The sequence below is a fragment of the Solanum stenotomum genome, chromosome 2 (genome assembly GCF_019186545.1).
Source record: "Solanum stenotomum isolate F172 chromosome 2, ASM1918654v1, whole genome shotgun sequence".
NCBI lineage: Eukaryota > Viridiplantae > Streptophyta > Magnoliopsida > Solanales > Solanaceae > Solanum > Solanum stenotomum.
Window position 1 is genome coordinate 74,592,434 of NC_064283.1, and position 12,472 is coordinate 74,604,905.

The following is a 12,472-nucleotide window of genomic DNA, read 5'->3' on the forward strand; positions in this document are numbered from 1 at the left end:
TTCCAAGAACTGAAGAATAAATTGACTTCTACACCTGTATTGGTACTTCCAGAAGGCACGGAAGGGTACGTAGTGTATTGTGATGCATCGGGAGTGGGCTTAGGATGTGTGTTGATGCAGCATGGTAAGGTGATAGCTTATGCCTCAAGGCAGTTGCGGTCACATGAGAAAAACTATCCAACCCATGATCTAGAGCTAGCAGCAGTTGTGTTTGCTTTGAAGATATGGCGCCACTACTTGTATGGTGTTCACGTTGATATATATACTGATCACAAGAGTTTGCAATACATCTTTAAGCAAAAGGATCTGAATTTGAGGCAACGAAGGTGGCTTGAGTTATTAAAAGATTATGACATTGATATCTTGTATCATCCCGGGAAGGCAAATGTTGTAGCTGATGCTTTAAGTCGTAAAATGATGGCAAGCACTTATGAGCAGTCCACAGGAAGGTAGCAAATAACTAAAGATCTACGTCAATTAGCTAGCTTAGGGGTTCGCCTTCTTGAATCTCCAGATAAAGGAGTTATTGTGCAAAATACTGCAGAATCCTCATTTGTAGCGGAGGTGAAAGAGAAGCAGTACACGGATCCTATCCTATTATAGCTTGAGGAGAATGTACAACAAGGTATGACAAAGGCATTTGAGCTTACAGAAGAGGGAGTACTTCAATGCCAAAACAGATTGTGTGTACCTAACATAGATGGACTAAGAAGGAGGATTATGACGGAAGCACATCATTCAAGATATTCTATCCATCCGGGATCAACAAAAATGTATCATGACTTGAAAGAAGTATATTGGTGGGATAACATGAAGAAGAGCATTGCAGAATTTGTAGCTCAATGTCCAAATTGTCAACAAGTTAAAGTAGCGCACCAAAATCCTGGAGGTTATATGTAGCGTATAGAACTTCCAATTTAGAAGTGGGATATGATTAATATGGATTTTGTCACTGGTTTGCCTCGCTCATTTCAGAAGTTTGATTCCATACGGGTGATTGTTGATAGACTCACCAAAGCAGCACACTTCTTACCGGTCAAGACTACTTATACAGTTGAAGAGTATGCAAAGTTGTATATTAAAGAGATAGTTCGGCTACATGGAGTGCCAATCTCTAATATATCTGATAGAGGAGCTCAATTCACCGCGAACTTTTGGAAGTCATTTCAGAAGAGTTTGGGAACGCAAGTGAATTTAAGCACAGCCTTTCACCCTCAAACGGATGGTCAGGCAGAACGTACAATCCAAACACTTGAGGATATGTTGCGAGCTTGTATATTGGACTTCAAAGGTAGTTGGGATGATCATTTGCCGCTTATTGAGTTTGCTTACAACAACAACTACCATTCAAGTATCAGAATGGCACCTTATGAAGCGTTATATGGGAGAAAGTGCAGGTCACTGATCGGACGGTTTGAAGCGGGCGAAACTGCCTTATTTGGGCCAGATCTTGTTCATTAAGCTATGGAAAAAGTTAAGGTGATACAACAACGATTAGCAACAGCTCAAAGCCGACATAAATCATATGCAGATAATAGAAGGAGAGGACTGGAATTTTTCATAGGAGATTGGGTATTTTTGAAGGTATCCCCAATGAAAGGGGTAATGAGATTTGGTAAAAAGGGGAAGCTGAGTCCGCGCTATATAGGGCCATATAAAATTATTCGAAGAGTTAGTCAAGTCGCGTATGAGTTAGACCTCCCTCAAGAGCTCTCAACAGTCCATCCAGTATTTCATGTCTCAATGCTTCGAAAATGCATAGGCGACCCATCTCGTATCACTCCTACGGAAGATGTACATGTTACAGAAGATCTCACTTACGAAGAAGTACCCATCGCAATTTTGGATCGACAAGTTAAGAAACAAAGAAATAAAGAAGTAGCTTCTGTAAAAGTACTATGGAGAAACCAACAAGTTGAAGAAGTTACATGGGAGGCGGAAGAAGCAATGAAGTCCAAATATCCTCATTTATTTCAATCCGAGAAGAAGGGTCAAAGTGCTGAGTTGAGACAGTAACAAGTAAGTATAAGTCTGTGCGTAATATGTGGCTAACAGTAGAATTCAACATAGGCTTGATTGAACTTGATTGGAGCTGAATAATTAGGCAAACATTCGAGGACGAATGTTCCTAAGGAGGGGAGGATGTAACGTCCCATATTTTGCATATACTAGTTCTATGTGAGTAGTGAGGGTTTGAAATAGGTTTGACAATATTCGAAAGAGGCTTGAGGCTAAATAGAGTAAGTAAAGTATAATTTGTCATAGTAATCAACCTACTTGCTTAAGCTACTGATTCGGATATCTTACGTAATTAAGTTACTCACGTACATGTGTAGCTTACGTAGAAAGGATGACATAGGTTCTTAATGGTAGATTAACTGCTGACCTACTTAAATAAGTGGTAAGTAGGTGATGCACCTACTTAGGAAATATGTGGACTGCAATTTAAAAGAAAAGGGCAACTAGGTGATGCAGCTACTTAAAGAACTTGTGGCAGAAATTAAGGGAGTGATGTACCTGCTTACTTAAAGTGAGGGACTAGATATTTCTACATTTTTCTTAATGTAAAAACGTCCATAAAGGACCCTTAAGAGAATGAAATTCATTTCATATATCTCTCACTTGTTCTACAGCAATTTACTCCCAAAAAGAAACCCTAGAAGCTCCAAAGTGCTGGCCTGCAAGTTCACCATTAAAAATCTGAGAAAACCCTTTATTTTTCAAGTACAAGTTGGTGTAACATCTCCCATCTTAAGAAATTCAAGAGGAGGAACTGATTTCACCTTAAGGTAAGGCTACTGCCATATGTTAATTTTTTCATCCCTCTTTTGTGCTTGAATCGGTTAGGGGATTTGGTATGTGTTAATGAGCTGAGAATTGTTCCTTTTACATGGTGTGAGATTGGGGAATGTTCTGGTTGATTGTGCATGTTGGGACAGCCATGGAGGGGAGTCCCCTTTAACTCAATTGTTAGCCCATTTGAGCATTTTAAATGTAATGTTAGTTGGATGCTCAAGGGACAGTGGTCGGAAACCGTGAGTTCATATTGCTACTGCCACATTCTGATGTTTAGAAACTGATTTGTGTATAGTAACATAAGGAGGCATGTGCAGAAGTCATGAGAACTTGTTAAAGGATAAAACGGTAAAGGATGCAGTAACGTACCATCTAATTGGGCGTTGCATGAGCTTGCTGCCTGCAACCCCTTTGTATACTGTTTTGCATATGTTATAAAGCCCGAGGAGTTTCAGGGGACCTTATTAAAAGGTCGTATTGTATATGACGTTATTAAAGGAGAAGGGGTGGAATGCATACCATCGGTTTGATAAGTATGAGTTTGCTGCCTGATTACTGTTTGCCAAGTTCAAGTAGCCCAATCTGTTGGTTAGCTACTAATATTAGTTGTGTTACTTATTTCATTGTAGATTAATAATCGGAAAGGAAGGAGGTTAATTCGTTGTACTATCTGAGTGGTACAGCAAGGTATGTAAGGCTATTCGATTCTATATTCTTTGGCATGAACTCTGCTTGTGTCACTACCAACAAGTGAGCTTCCTAAGTGCTCTTTCAAGTAAAAGACACATAGTGGCAGCGTACAATCCCAAACACAGCTAACAATATTTCCCCTCTCCTTAGTGTGTCGAATTGCTTCAATATATGTGCATCTTTACTTTTCCAAGTATTGGTTTGCGAAAAGGGTAATTTCAGCAGTAGCTTTGTGATTCCTCCTGTCAATCAAATGAGGTCTATTGTGTCATTTGAGCTCTTATGTAATTCATTAGTGTCACATTTCCATCTTGTGTTATTGTTATTGCCCTAAGTGCATATTCACATGTTTCCTACTACTGATCCACAGTTCTGATGCTCAAAAATAATTATGACCACTAAAATAACAGTCTCAAAGATTAAAGAAACTATATGAAGTGGTGTATGTGTAAGGGTGGCAGCCCAGGGGCAAAAGCCTAGCATGGGTCGATCCCAATTTGTGTATAAGGGTGGCAGCCTAGGGGCGAAAGCCTAGCATGGGTCGATCCCAAATTTATATATTTGAGGACAGCATCTCAGGGGTTAAAATGCCTAGCATGGGTCATCCTCTTTTACCACTGATCAGTTGGTTATTTGTATCACATGCTTTACAGAGATCGCAATGTAAAGAAAATTTACAGAAAAAAATATAATGTACATGATCCCACAACAGCAACAAGGGTGGTCTTTAATCTAATCTATGCAGTTACATATTGATACTTGATTTCAATTGAACTCTTGTTTACATATGTTATTGCCTTACATATTCAGTACATTCTTCGTACTGACGTCCCTCTCGGGGAACGCTGCATTTCATGTTGCAGCCACAGGTACTCCAGCTAGTAGACCTCCCCAGTAGGAGCACAGGGCACTCAGCTGCTATTGGTGAGCTCCAAGTTGAATCAGGGCTTAATCGAGTCTTTGGCATCTATTTTGTTACCGTATAGTAGTTAAGGGTAAGGCCCCTTGTCCCGACCTAAACTAAGGTAGTTAAGGGTAAGGCCCCTTGTCCCGAGCTAAACTAAGGTTGTCTATCTTGTAGAGGCTTTGTAGACTAATGTATAAAGTTTGGTTGTGTCTTGTCTCTTAACAATTGTGGCCTCCACGGCCAAGTGTTGTACATAAGTTTTGGGCCTGTCTATGTCGGTCTTTTATCACTACAGGGCATATAAGCTTGTCATAGCTACATAGTTATCATAGTTAAATGTATGGTAAGTACAGGTTGTAAGTTGGTTCTCCCGGGCCATTTAGATATCGGGTGCCTGTCCGTCTTAATCAGATCTGAGGCGTGACATTGGCAAAACAAGTTGCCAAGGTAGCTTGATAATGCTCATGGAGGGAGCATGTCCGCGTCGTGTACTAGCTCCGCCATGGGCCAAAGGTTTGGTCCGCATCGCAAACTTGTTTTCCGACGAAATCTGCGAAAATAAAACTCAAGTTTGACTTGTTTAAAAGGTCCCACCAAGTGAGGGGTGGTTTGTGATAACAGCAAGGTTAAGGGAGATCACAAATAGAGAATTGAATATTAGAATGCGGAAGCACAAAGAAAAGAAACCAAAAAAGCTAACTAAAGATATGGGAAATTCGAAGGAAATATCCACGAATTTCCAAGGATTAGATGTTCTAAGGCCTTGAAAAGATCCAAGCAACAACGTATAGATTTATGGAAGAAATCTAACGCCTTTACTAGAGAAAACGAATCAAAACGATAGATTCGGATCTTGACCGCTTTATGAGTAACTAAAGACAATAATTTGTATGTAGAAACTAATCACCTTCTAAAGAATACCAAAAAGAAACCAAAGATATCACAAGAAGAAGTTACTTTATACCTTAAACTATGAAACTAGTAAAGGTTTAAAGATAAATTCTCAAAGAACAAGTCACAAAGGTTCAAAGAACTCTCTCAAATATTATTAATATCAATCTAAATTGTCTTTAATGAATAAAAAGGACTCCTATATATAGGAGAAGGGGAAAACGTCCAAGAAGCCAAACCCTAAAAAAACAATTACAAGGAATCCTACTCTAGAAAGGAAATAAAGTAATCTAACTAGGAACAAATTTAGTACTTCTAGGAAAGCATTAAATGGTACTTAGGAGACCATAAATAGACTAAGGAAAATATTAATAACCTATATATAAATAAATAAATAAGGTAAATCCCAACTAGGAAAAGAATCTTGACAATCTTGGAAAGTTTGACTAGTCTTCTCTCAAAACTTGGGCAGAAAGCAACTCTTGTTGTGGCTGATTCTTGGACTCTTCTTGACCTTTTTTGCACGAAATTGGACCTTAAAATTCCTCATCTTGGGCTTGAATTTGGGCCACCAAATAATTGTAGCATTTGGACAATTCCTCTCCCTTGGGCTTGAGCTCTTCTTCCCCAATAAGAAACCTTTGGATCAGCGATTGAAGCCCATTGAGCTTATCATTGAACTCCTTGGTTTGAGATCTTGTTATGGGCCTCCTTGGAGTTTCTAAAGCGTCATCCTTGTCCTTCAATGGAGTAGAGCTTCCTTGGATGCTATCATTCCCCTCTTCTTGAAGAGAATTCGTCCTCGAATTCAAATCTGCATCAAAATGGGAAAGATCAGAAACATTAAAAGTAGCACTAACTTGGAACTCACCAGGAAGATCAAGTTTATAAGCATTGTCTCCAATCCTTTCAAGGACTTTGTATGGCCCACTTCCTCTAGGATCTAGTTTGGTCTTTCTTTTGGAAGGAAATCTTTCCTTTCGCATATGCACCCAAACCAAGTCACCAGGTTTAAAAACAACATATTTTCTGCCCTTATTCCTTCGCAATGCAACTTCCTTGTTCTTCTTTTCAATTGCAAGCCTTGTTTGTTCATGAATTTTCTTCATCATATCAGCCTTCTTCTTACCATCAAGATTAGAAAAATCATTAGTAGGCAAAGGCAATAAATCAAGGGGGGTAAGGGGCTTGAATCCATATACAACTTCAAAAGGAGTCTTACCAGTAGAAGAATGGAAGGTCCTATTATAAGCAAATTCTACAATAGGTAAGTAATCTTCCCAAGAAGTCAACTTTCTTTTCAAAACAGCCCTCAACATGTTCCCTAAAGTTCTATTAACCACTTCCGTTTGCCCGTCCATTTGTGGATGACAAGATGTAGAAAATAGCAATTTAGTTCCCAACTTTCCCCAAAGAATTCTCCAAAAGTGACTTAAGAACTTGGCATCCCTATCACTAACAATAGTTCTAGGTATTACATGCAATTTAACCACTTCTTTTACAAATAAGTAAGCTACGTGAGATGCATCATTAGTCTTTTTACATGGGATAAAACGAGCCATTTTAGAAAATCTATCTACTACCACAAATATACTATCCTTACCATACTTAGTCCTTGGCAACCCCAATATGAAATCCATAGAAATATCAATCCAAGGGGAATTAGAAACAGGTAAAGGAGTATAAAGACCATGCGGCAATGTTCTAGACTTAGCCTGTTTACATTCAAGACAATAAGAACACACTTTTTCAACATCCTTTCTCATGCTAGGCCAATAGAAATGTTCAGAAAGTATTTCCAGTGTTTTGGGTACACCAAAATGTCCCATTAGCCCTCCACAATGTGCTTCCCTAACGAATAGTTCACGCAACAAGCAGTCAGGAACACATAATTTATTTTCCTTGAATAGAAATTCATCTTGAAGATTAAATTTCTCAAAAGGACCTAACTTACATTCAGCAAAAATCTCACCAAAATCAGAAAGAGTAGAGATCAAAATATACCTTCTAGAGAGTGCATCAGCAACCACATTCTCCTTTCCTTGTTTGTAAGTAATTACATAAGGAAAAGATTCAATAAACTCTACCCATTTAGCATGCCTACGACTAAGTTTACCTTGGCTCTTCAAGTATTTTAATGACTCATGATCAGTCTTGACCACAAATTCTCGAGGCCACAAGTAGTGCTGCCATGTAGCTAACGCCCTTACCAAGGCATATAGCTCCTTATCATAAGTTGAGTAGTTCAATGTTGCTCCACTTAGCTTTTCACTAAAGTAGGCAATTGGCTTGGAGTCTTGCATCAAAACTACATCTATGCCCTTACAAGAGGCATCACACTCAACTTCAAAAGACTTAGAAAAATCAGGAAATTGCAAAAGAGGAGCAGAACACAATTTATCCTTCAGCAAATTAAATGCATCATCTTGTTCCTTTTCCCATGTAAAAACCTTATCTTTTTTTATAACTTCAGTTAAAGGAGCAGCAATGGTGCTAAAGTCTCGCACAAACCTCCTATAAAAACTAGCAAGTCCATGAAAACTCCTAACTTCAGTTACACTATTAGGTTTAGGCCATTCTTTTATTGCCTTGATTTTCTCATCATCTACTTCAACTCCCTTAGAACTGACCAGAAAACCTAAGAAAACCACACGATCCACACAGAAAGTACACTTTTTGAGATTAGCAAATAAGCGTTGATTTCTAAGAACATCAAAAACTTGTTTTAAGTGCTCTAGGTGTTCATCCAGATTTTGAGAAAAGATCAAGATGTCATCAAAATACACCACAATATATTTTCCATGGAAATCTTTAAAAACATGATTCATTAGTCTCATAAAAGTGCTTGGTACATTAGTCAAGCCAAAGGGCATACCTAACCACTCATAAAGTCCATATTTGGTCTTAAAAGCAGTTTTCCATTCATCTCCAGGATTCATACGAATCTGATGGTAACCACTCTTTAGATCAATTTTAGAAAAGATTTTGGAACCATACAGTTGGTCCAACATGTCATCAAGACGAGGGATAGGATGGCGATACTTTACCGTTATCTTGTTGATGGCTCGACAATCTACAAACATCCTCCATGTTCCATCCTTTTTGGGGACCAATTGGACTGGAACAGAGAATGGGCTCATACTCTCTCGAACAAATCCCTTTTCAAGCAATTCTTCAACTTGCCTTTGTAATTCTTTGGTCTCTTCAGGAATGCTCCTATAGGCAAGCCTATTAGGAAGTTGAGACTCAGGCACAAAGTCTATTTGGTGCTCAATCCCTCTCAAAGGTGGCAATCCCTTTGGAGTGACATTAGGAAAAACATCTTCAAAATTCTGCAAAAGAGAAGAAACACTATTTGGCAAAGAAGGAGTTAGTTGTTCAAAATTAATCAATACTTCTTTGTAAGTAAGTAGTATTATGGGCAGCCCCTCTCTCTAGAATTCAAACACTCTTTGGCTTTTATATAAAGGCTCTCATTTTTCTTTTCCTTAGCCTCTTTCCTCTCACCAAAACATTTTATTTTTTTACTCACACCCTCTTTTACCTCTTTACTTAGAACTCTGTCCTCTCTTTCTCTCTCTCGGCCATCTCTCTTTTTTTCTATCTCTTGGCCTTTTTCTTTTCCCTCAAGCTCACTTTTTACCTCTCCCTTTTGTTTTCCCATTGTTTCCCTCAATCGTTTTTGATCTTCAAACACCTTTGAAGGAGATAATGGTGCAAGAGTATACTTCTTACCATTATGCAGAAGACTATACCTATTCTTTCTCCCATGATGAGTAGTATCCCTATCATACTGCCAAGGTCGGCCAAGTAAAACATGACATGCTTGCATTGGAACTACATCACAAAGAATCTCATCTTCATACCTACCAACATTGAATGAAATCATGCATTGTTTGTTTACTTTTACTTCTCCACATTCATTCAACCATTGGAGCATATATGGGTTAGAGTGCTTCATGCATGCAATTCCTAGTTTATCCACCTATGAACTCACCACATTTGCACAACTTCCCCCATCAATAATCATAGAATAAGTCTTCCCTTTTATCCCACACCTAGTATGAAACAAATTCTCTCTCTGCTCTTCATCAACACTACCCAAATTGATAGTCATAATTCTCCTAACCACCCCAATTATACCATCATTAGGCAGTCCCAAATCATCTTCCTCACTTACACCTTCTCCCTCTTCTTCTTCCCTCTCACTTTTTTCACTCTCATATTCTCCATTCTCTCTAAAAAGGATGTTTCTTCTACTTGGACATTCATGCATCATATGCCCCAGTCCATGACATTTGTGACATTGAATAGAACTTGAAGGTTTAGAAGATTTAGGATTAAAGGTTTTACCTCCCTCCTCAACCTTACCTTTACCTCTATCATCTTGAGGTTTGGAAGGAGCTTTCCCCTCTTGAGTTGACCATGGCTTCTTAGAGATAGTGTTTGGTCGACTTCTCCATGAGTTATTTTGCTGCTTTTTCTCAATTTGTTTTTCAACTTTTACAGACAAATCAACTAACTCATCTAAAGTTACATATTGTTGTATCTCTACTACATTAGCTATTTCTGTATTTAAACCATTTAAAAATCTAGCTATTGTAGCCTCTTCTTCCTCCATGCAGTTAGCTTGGATCATAGCCATATCCATGCTTTTGAAGTACTCATCCACCGACATGGAGCCTTGCTTCAAGCGTTGAAGGCGAGATTGTAGATCTCTTTGGAAGTATGATGGAATAAATCGCTTCCTCATTACCCTCTTCATCTCTGCCCACGTAGCAATAGGTGGTAGCTCCTCTTGCAATCTGTCCCTAGCAAGCTTTTTCCACCAAGAAGCAGCATAATCAGAAAACTCAACAACAGCAAGTTTAACTTTCTTACCCTCAGAGTAGTTATGGCAATCAAAGATGGCTTCAACTCGTCTCTCCCAATCAAGGTACAAGTCTGGATCCCTTGTCCCCTTGAAAGATGGCATCTTCATCTTTATACTATTTATATTATCATCTTCTACTCTACCTCTTTGTCCCCTCCTATCTCTTCTTTCTAGATTAAATTCAACATCAAAATCATCATTATCATATTCAGGATTTACAAAAGGGATATGGGGTACATTCCTTCTAACTTGGGGTCTAACATTATTTGGGGGTACAACATTATTCTCCCTCCTAATTGCAGCTATGGTGTCATTCTGCTCGATAATCATATCCCTCATCTATTGAAATTGAAGGGTCCATCTCTCAAATTGTTGGTGCATAGTTTGAAGGAAGAAGTCGTTCCTTCCTTTGACCTCGGCTTCTAAACGAGCCCTTTCCTCATCACCACCTGAATTAGACATTTAAAAAAAGAATAAATGATCAAGTATCACACTTTTAATATGGCTTTTACCCTCTTTAAACTCACCCACACTTGTCTTTCTTTTCCACTCAAAATAACCTTTGAACGAGAATACTTTGTAGATATATAATTAAACCAAAACGTGTATCAAGTTTGTAGTAATAAAGTATGGAATCTTGGGGTACAACAAGGAAGTAAAGAGCAAGTAGGATCTAGTTGAAACACAACACGAATAAAAAGGAATTTATTTTAGAATTATAAGAACAAGAAAAAAAAAATTCCTCTTATTATTAAAGATCTAGAATCCCCTCTTCATGCTACTTTTTTGCTTGGAAACAAATTAATGCAAAACTTGGAGCGCAAGTAATAAGATTTCTTGAATAGCAAGTAATAAACTTTCTTGGGTATCAAGTAATCAAATTTCTTGGAGGAAAAGTAATCAGATTTCTTAGAGAGCAAGTTATAACTTTTTTCTTTTTTTTCTGTTCACGCTATTGTAAATTTATTTTTTTTTACAACGCTACTGTTCACGCTACAGTTTTTTTTTTTTTTCTGCTCTAAGAAGAAATCCCAAGATTTACCAAGAACAGAATCTTGCTAGAACCGCTCTGATACCACTTGATAACAGCAAGGTTAAGGGAGATCACAAATAGAGAATTGAATATTAGAATGCGGAAGCACAAAGAAAAGAAACAATAAAAACTAACTAAAGATATGGATATTCGAAGGAAAGATGCACGAATTTCCAAGGATTAGATGTTCTAAGGCCTTGAAAAGATCCAAGTAACAACGTATAGATTTATGGAAGAAATCTAACGCCTTTACTTGAGAAAACGAATCAAAACGATAGATTCGGATCTTGACCACTTTATGAGTAACTAAAGACAATAATTAGTATGTAGAAACTAATCACCTTCTAAAGAATTCCAAAAAGAAACCAAAGATATCACAAGAAGAAGTTACTTTATACCTTAAATTATGAAACTAGTAAAGGTTTAAAGATAAATTCTCAAAGAACAAGTCACAAAGGTTCAAAGAACTCTCTCAAATATTATGAATATCAATCTAAATTGTCTTTAATGAATGAAAAGGACTCCTATATATAGGAGAAGGGGAAAAAATGTCCAAGGAACCCTAAAAAGACAACTACAAGGAATCCTACTCTAGAAAGGAAATAAAGTAACCTAACTAGGAACAAATTTAGTACTTCTAGGAAAGCATTAAATGGTACTTAGGAGACCATAAACAGACTAAGGAAAATATTAATAACCTATATATAAATAAATAAATAAATTAGGTAAATCCCAACTAGAAAAAGAATCTTGACAATCTTGGAAAATTTGACTAGTCTTCTCTCAAAACTTGGGTAGAAAGCAACTCTTGTTGTGGCTGATTCTTGGACTCTTCTTGACCGTATTTGCTCGAAATTAGACCTTAAAATTCCTCATCTTGGGCTTGAATTTGGGCCACCAAATAATTGTAGCATTTGGACAATTCATCTCCTTTGGGCTTGAGATCTTCTTCCCCAGTAAGACACCTTTGGATCAACGATTGAAGCCCATTGAGCTTATCATTGAACTCCTTGGTTTGGGATCTTGTTATGGGCCTCCTTGGAGTTTCTAAAGCTTCATCCTTGTCCTTCAATGGAGTAGAGCTTCCTTGGATGCTATCAGTTTGGGTACTTTGGAGAATTATTATAAACGGTTATTCTACCAATTATAGGGTATTTTAAGTTGGTTAAAACCCCAAGACCTACAATTAGACCCATTCTTCGAATTGACCATTCCCTCTCAAAAGTAGATTCTCTCAAAAACTCCATTGAAGACCTTGATGAAACTCAAGCTAGAAGATGGG

General features: G+C 37.8%; 1 protein-coding gene and 1 pseudogene across 1 annotated transcript; one reads left to right on the forward strand and one right to left on the reverse strand.

Annotated features, from left to right (window-relative positions):
- The first annotated feature begins 939 nt into the window (after positions 1–939).
- Positions 940–2,016, forward strand: LOC125856306 (uncharacterized). The gene is made up of 2 exons (XM_049535819.1): positions 940–1,225; positions 1,532–2,016. Exons 1-2 carry the CDS (start codon positions 940–942, stop codon positions 2,014–2,016), a joined length of 771 nt encoding a protein of 256 aa, XP_049391776.1.
- Positions 2,017–2,637: 621 nt separating this feature from the next.
- LOC125856307 (uncharacterized) lies at positions 2,638–10,496 on the reverse strand (annotated as a pseudogene).
- Positions 10,497–12,472: the final 1,976 nt, after the last annotated feature.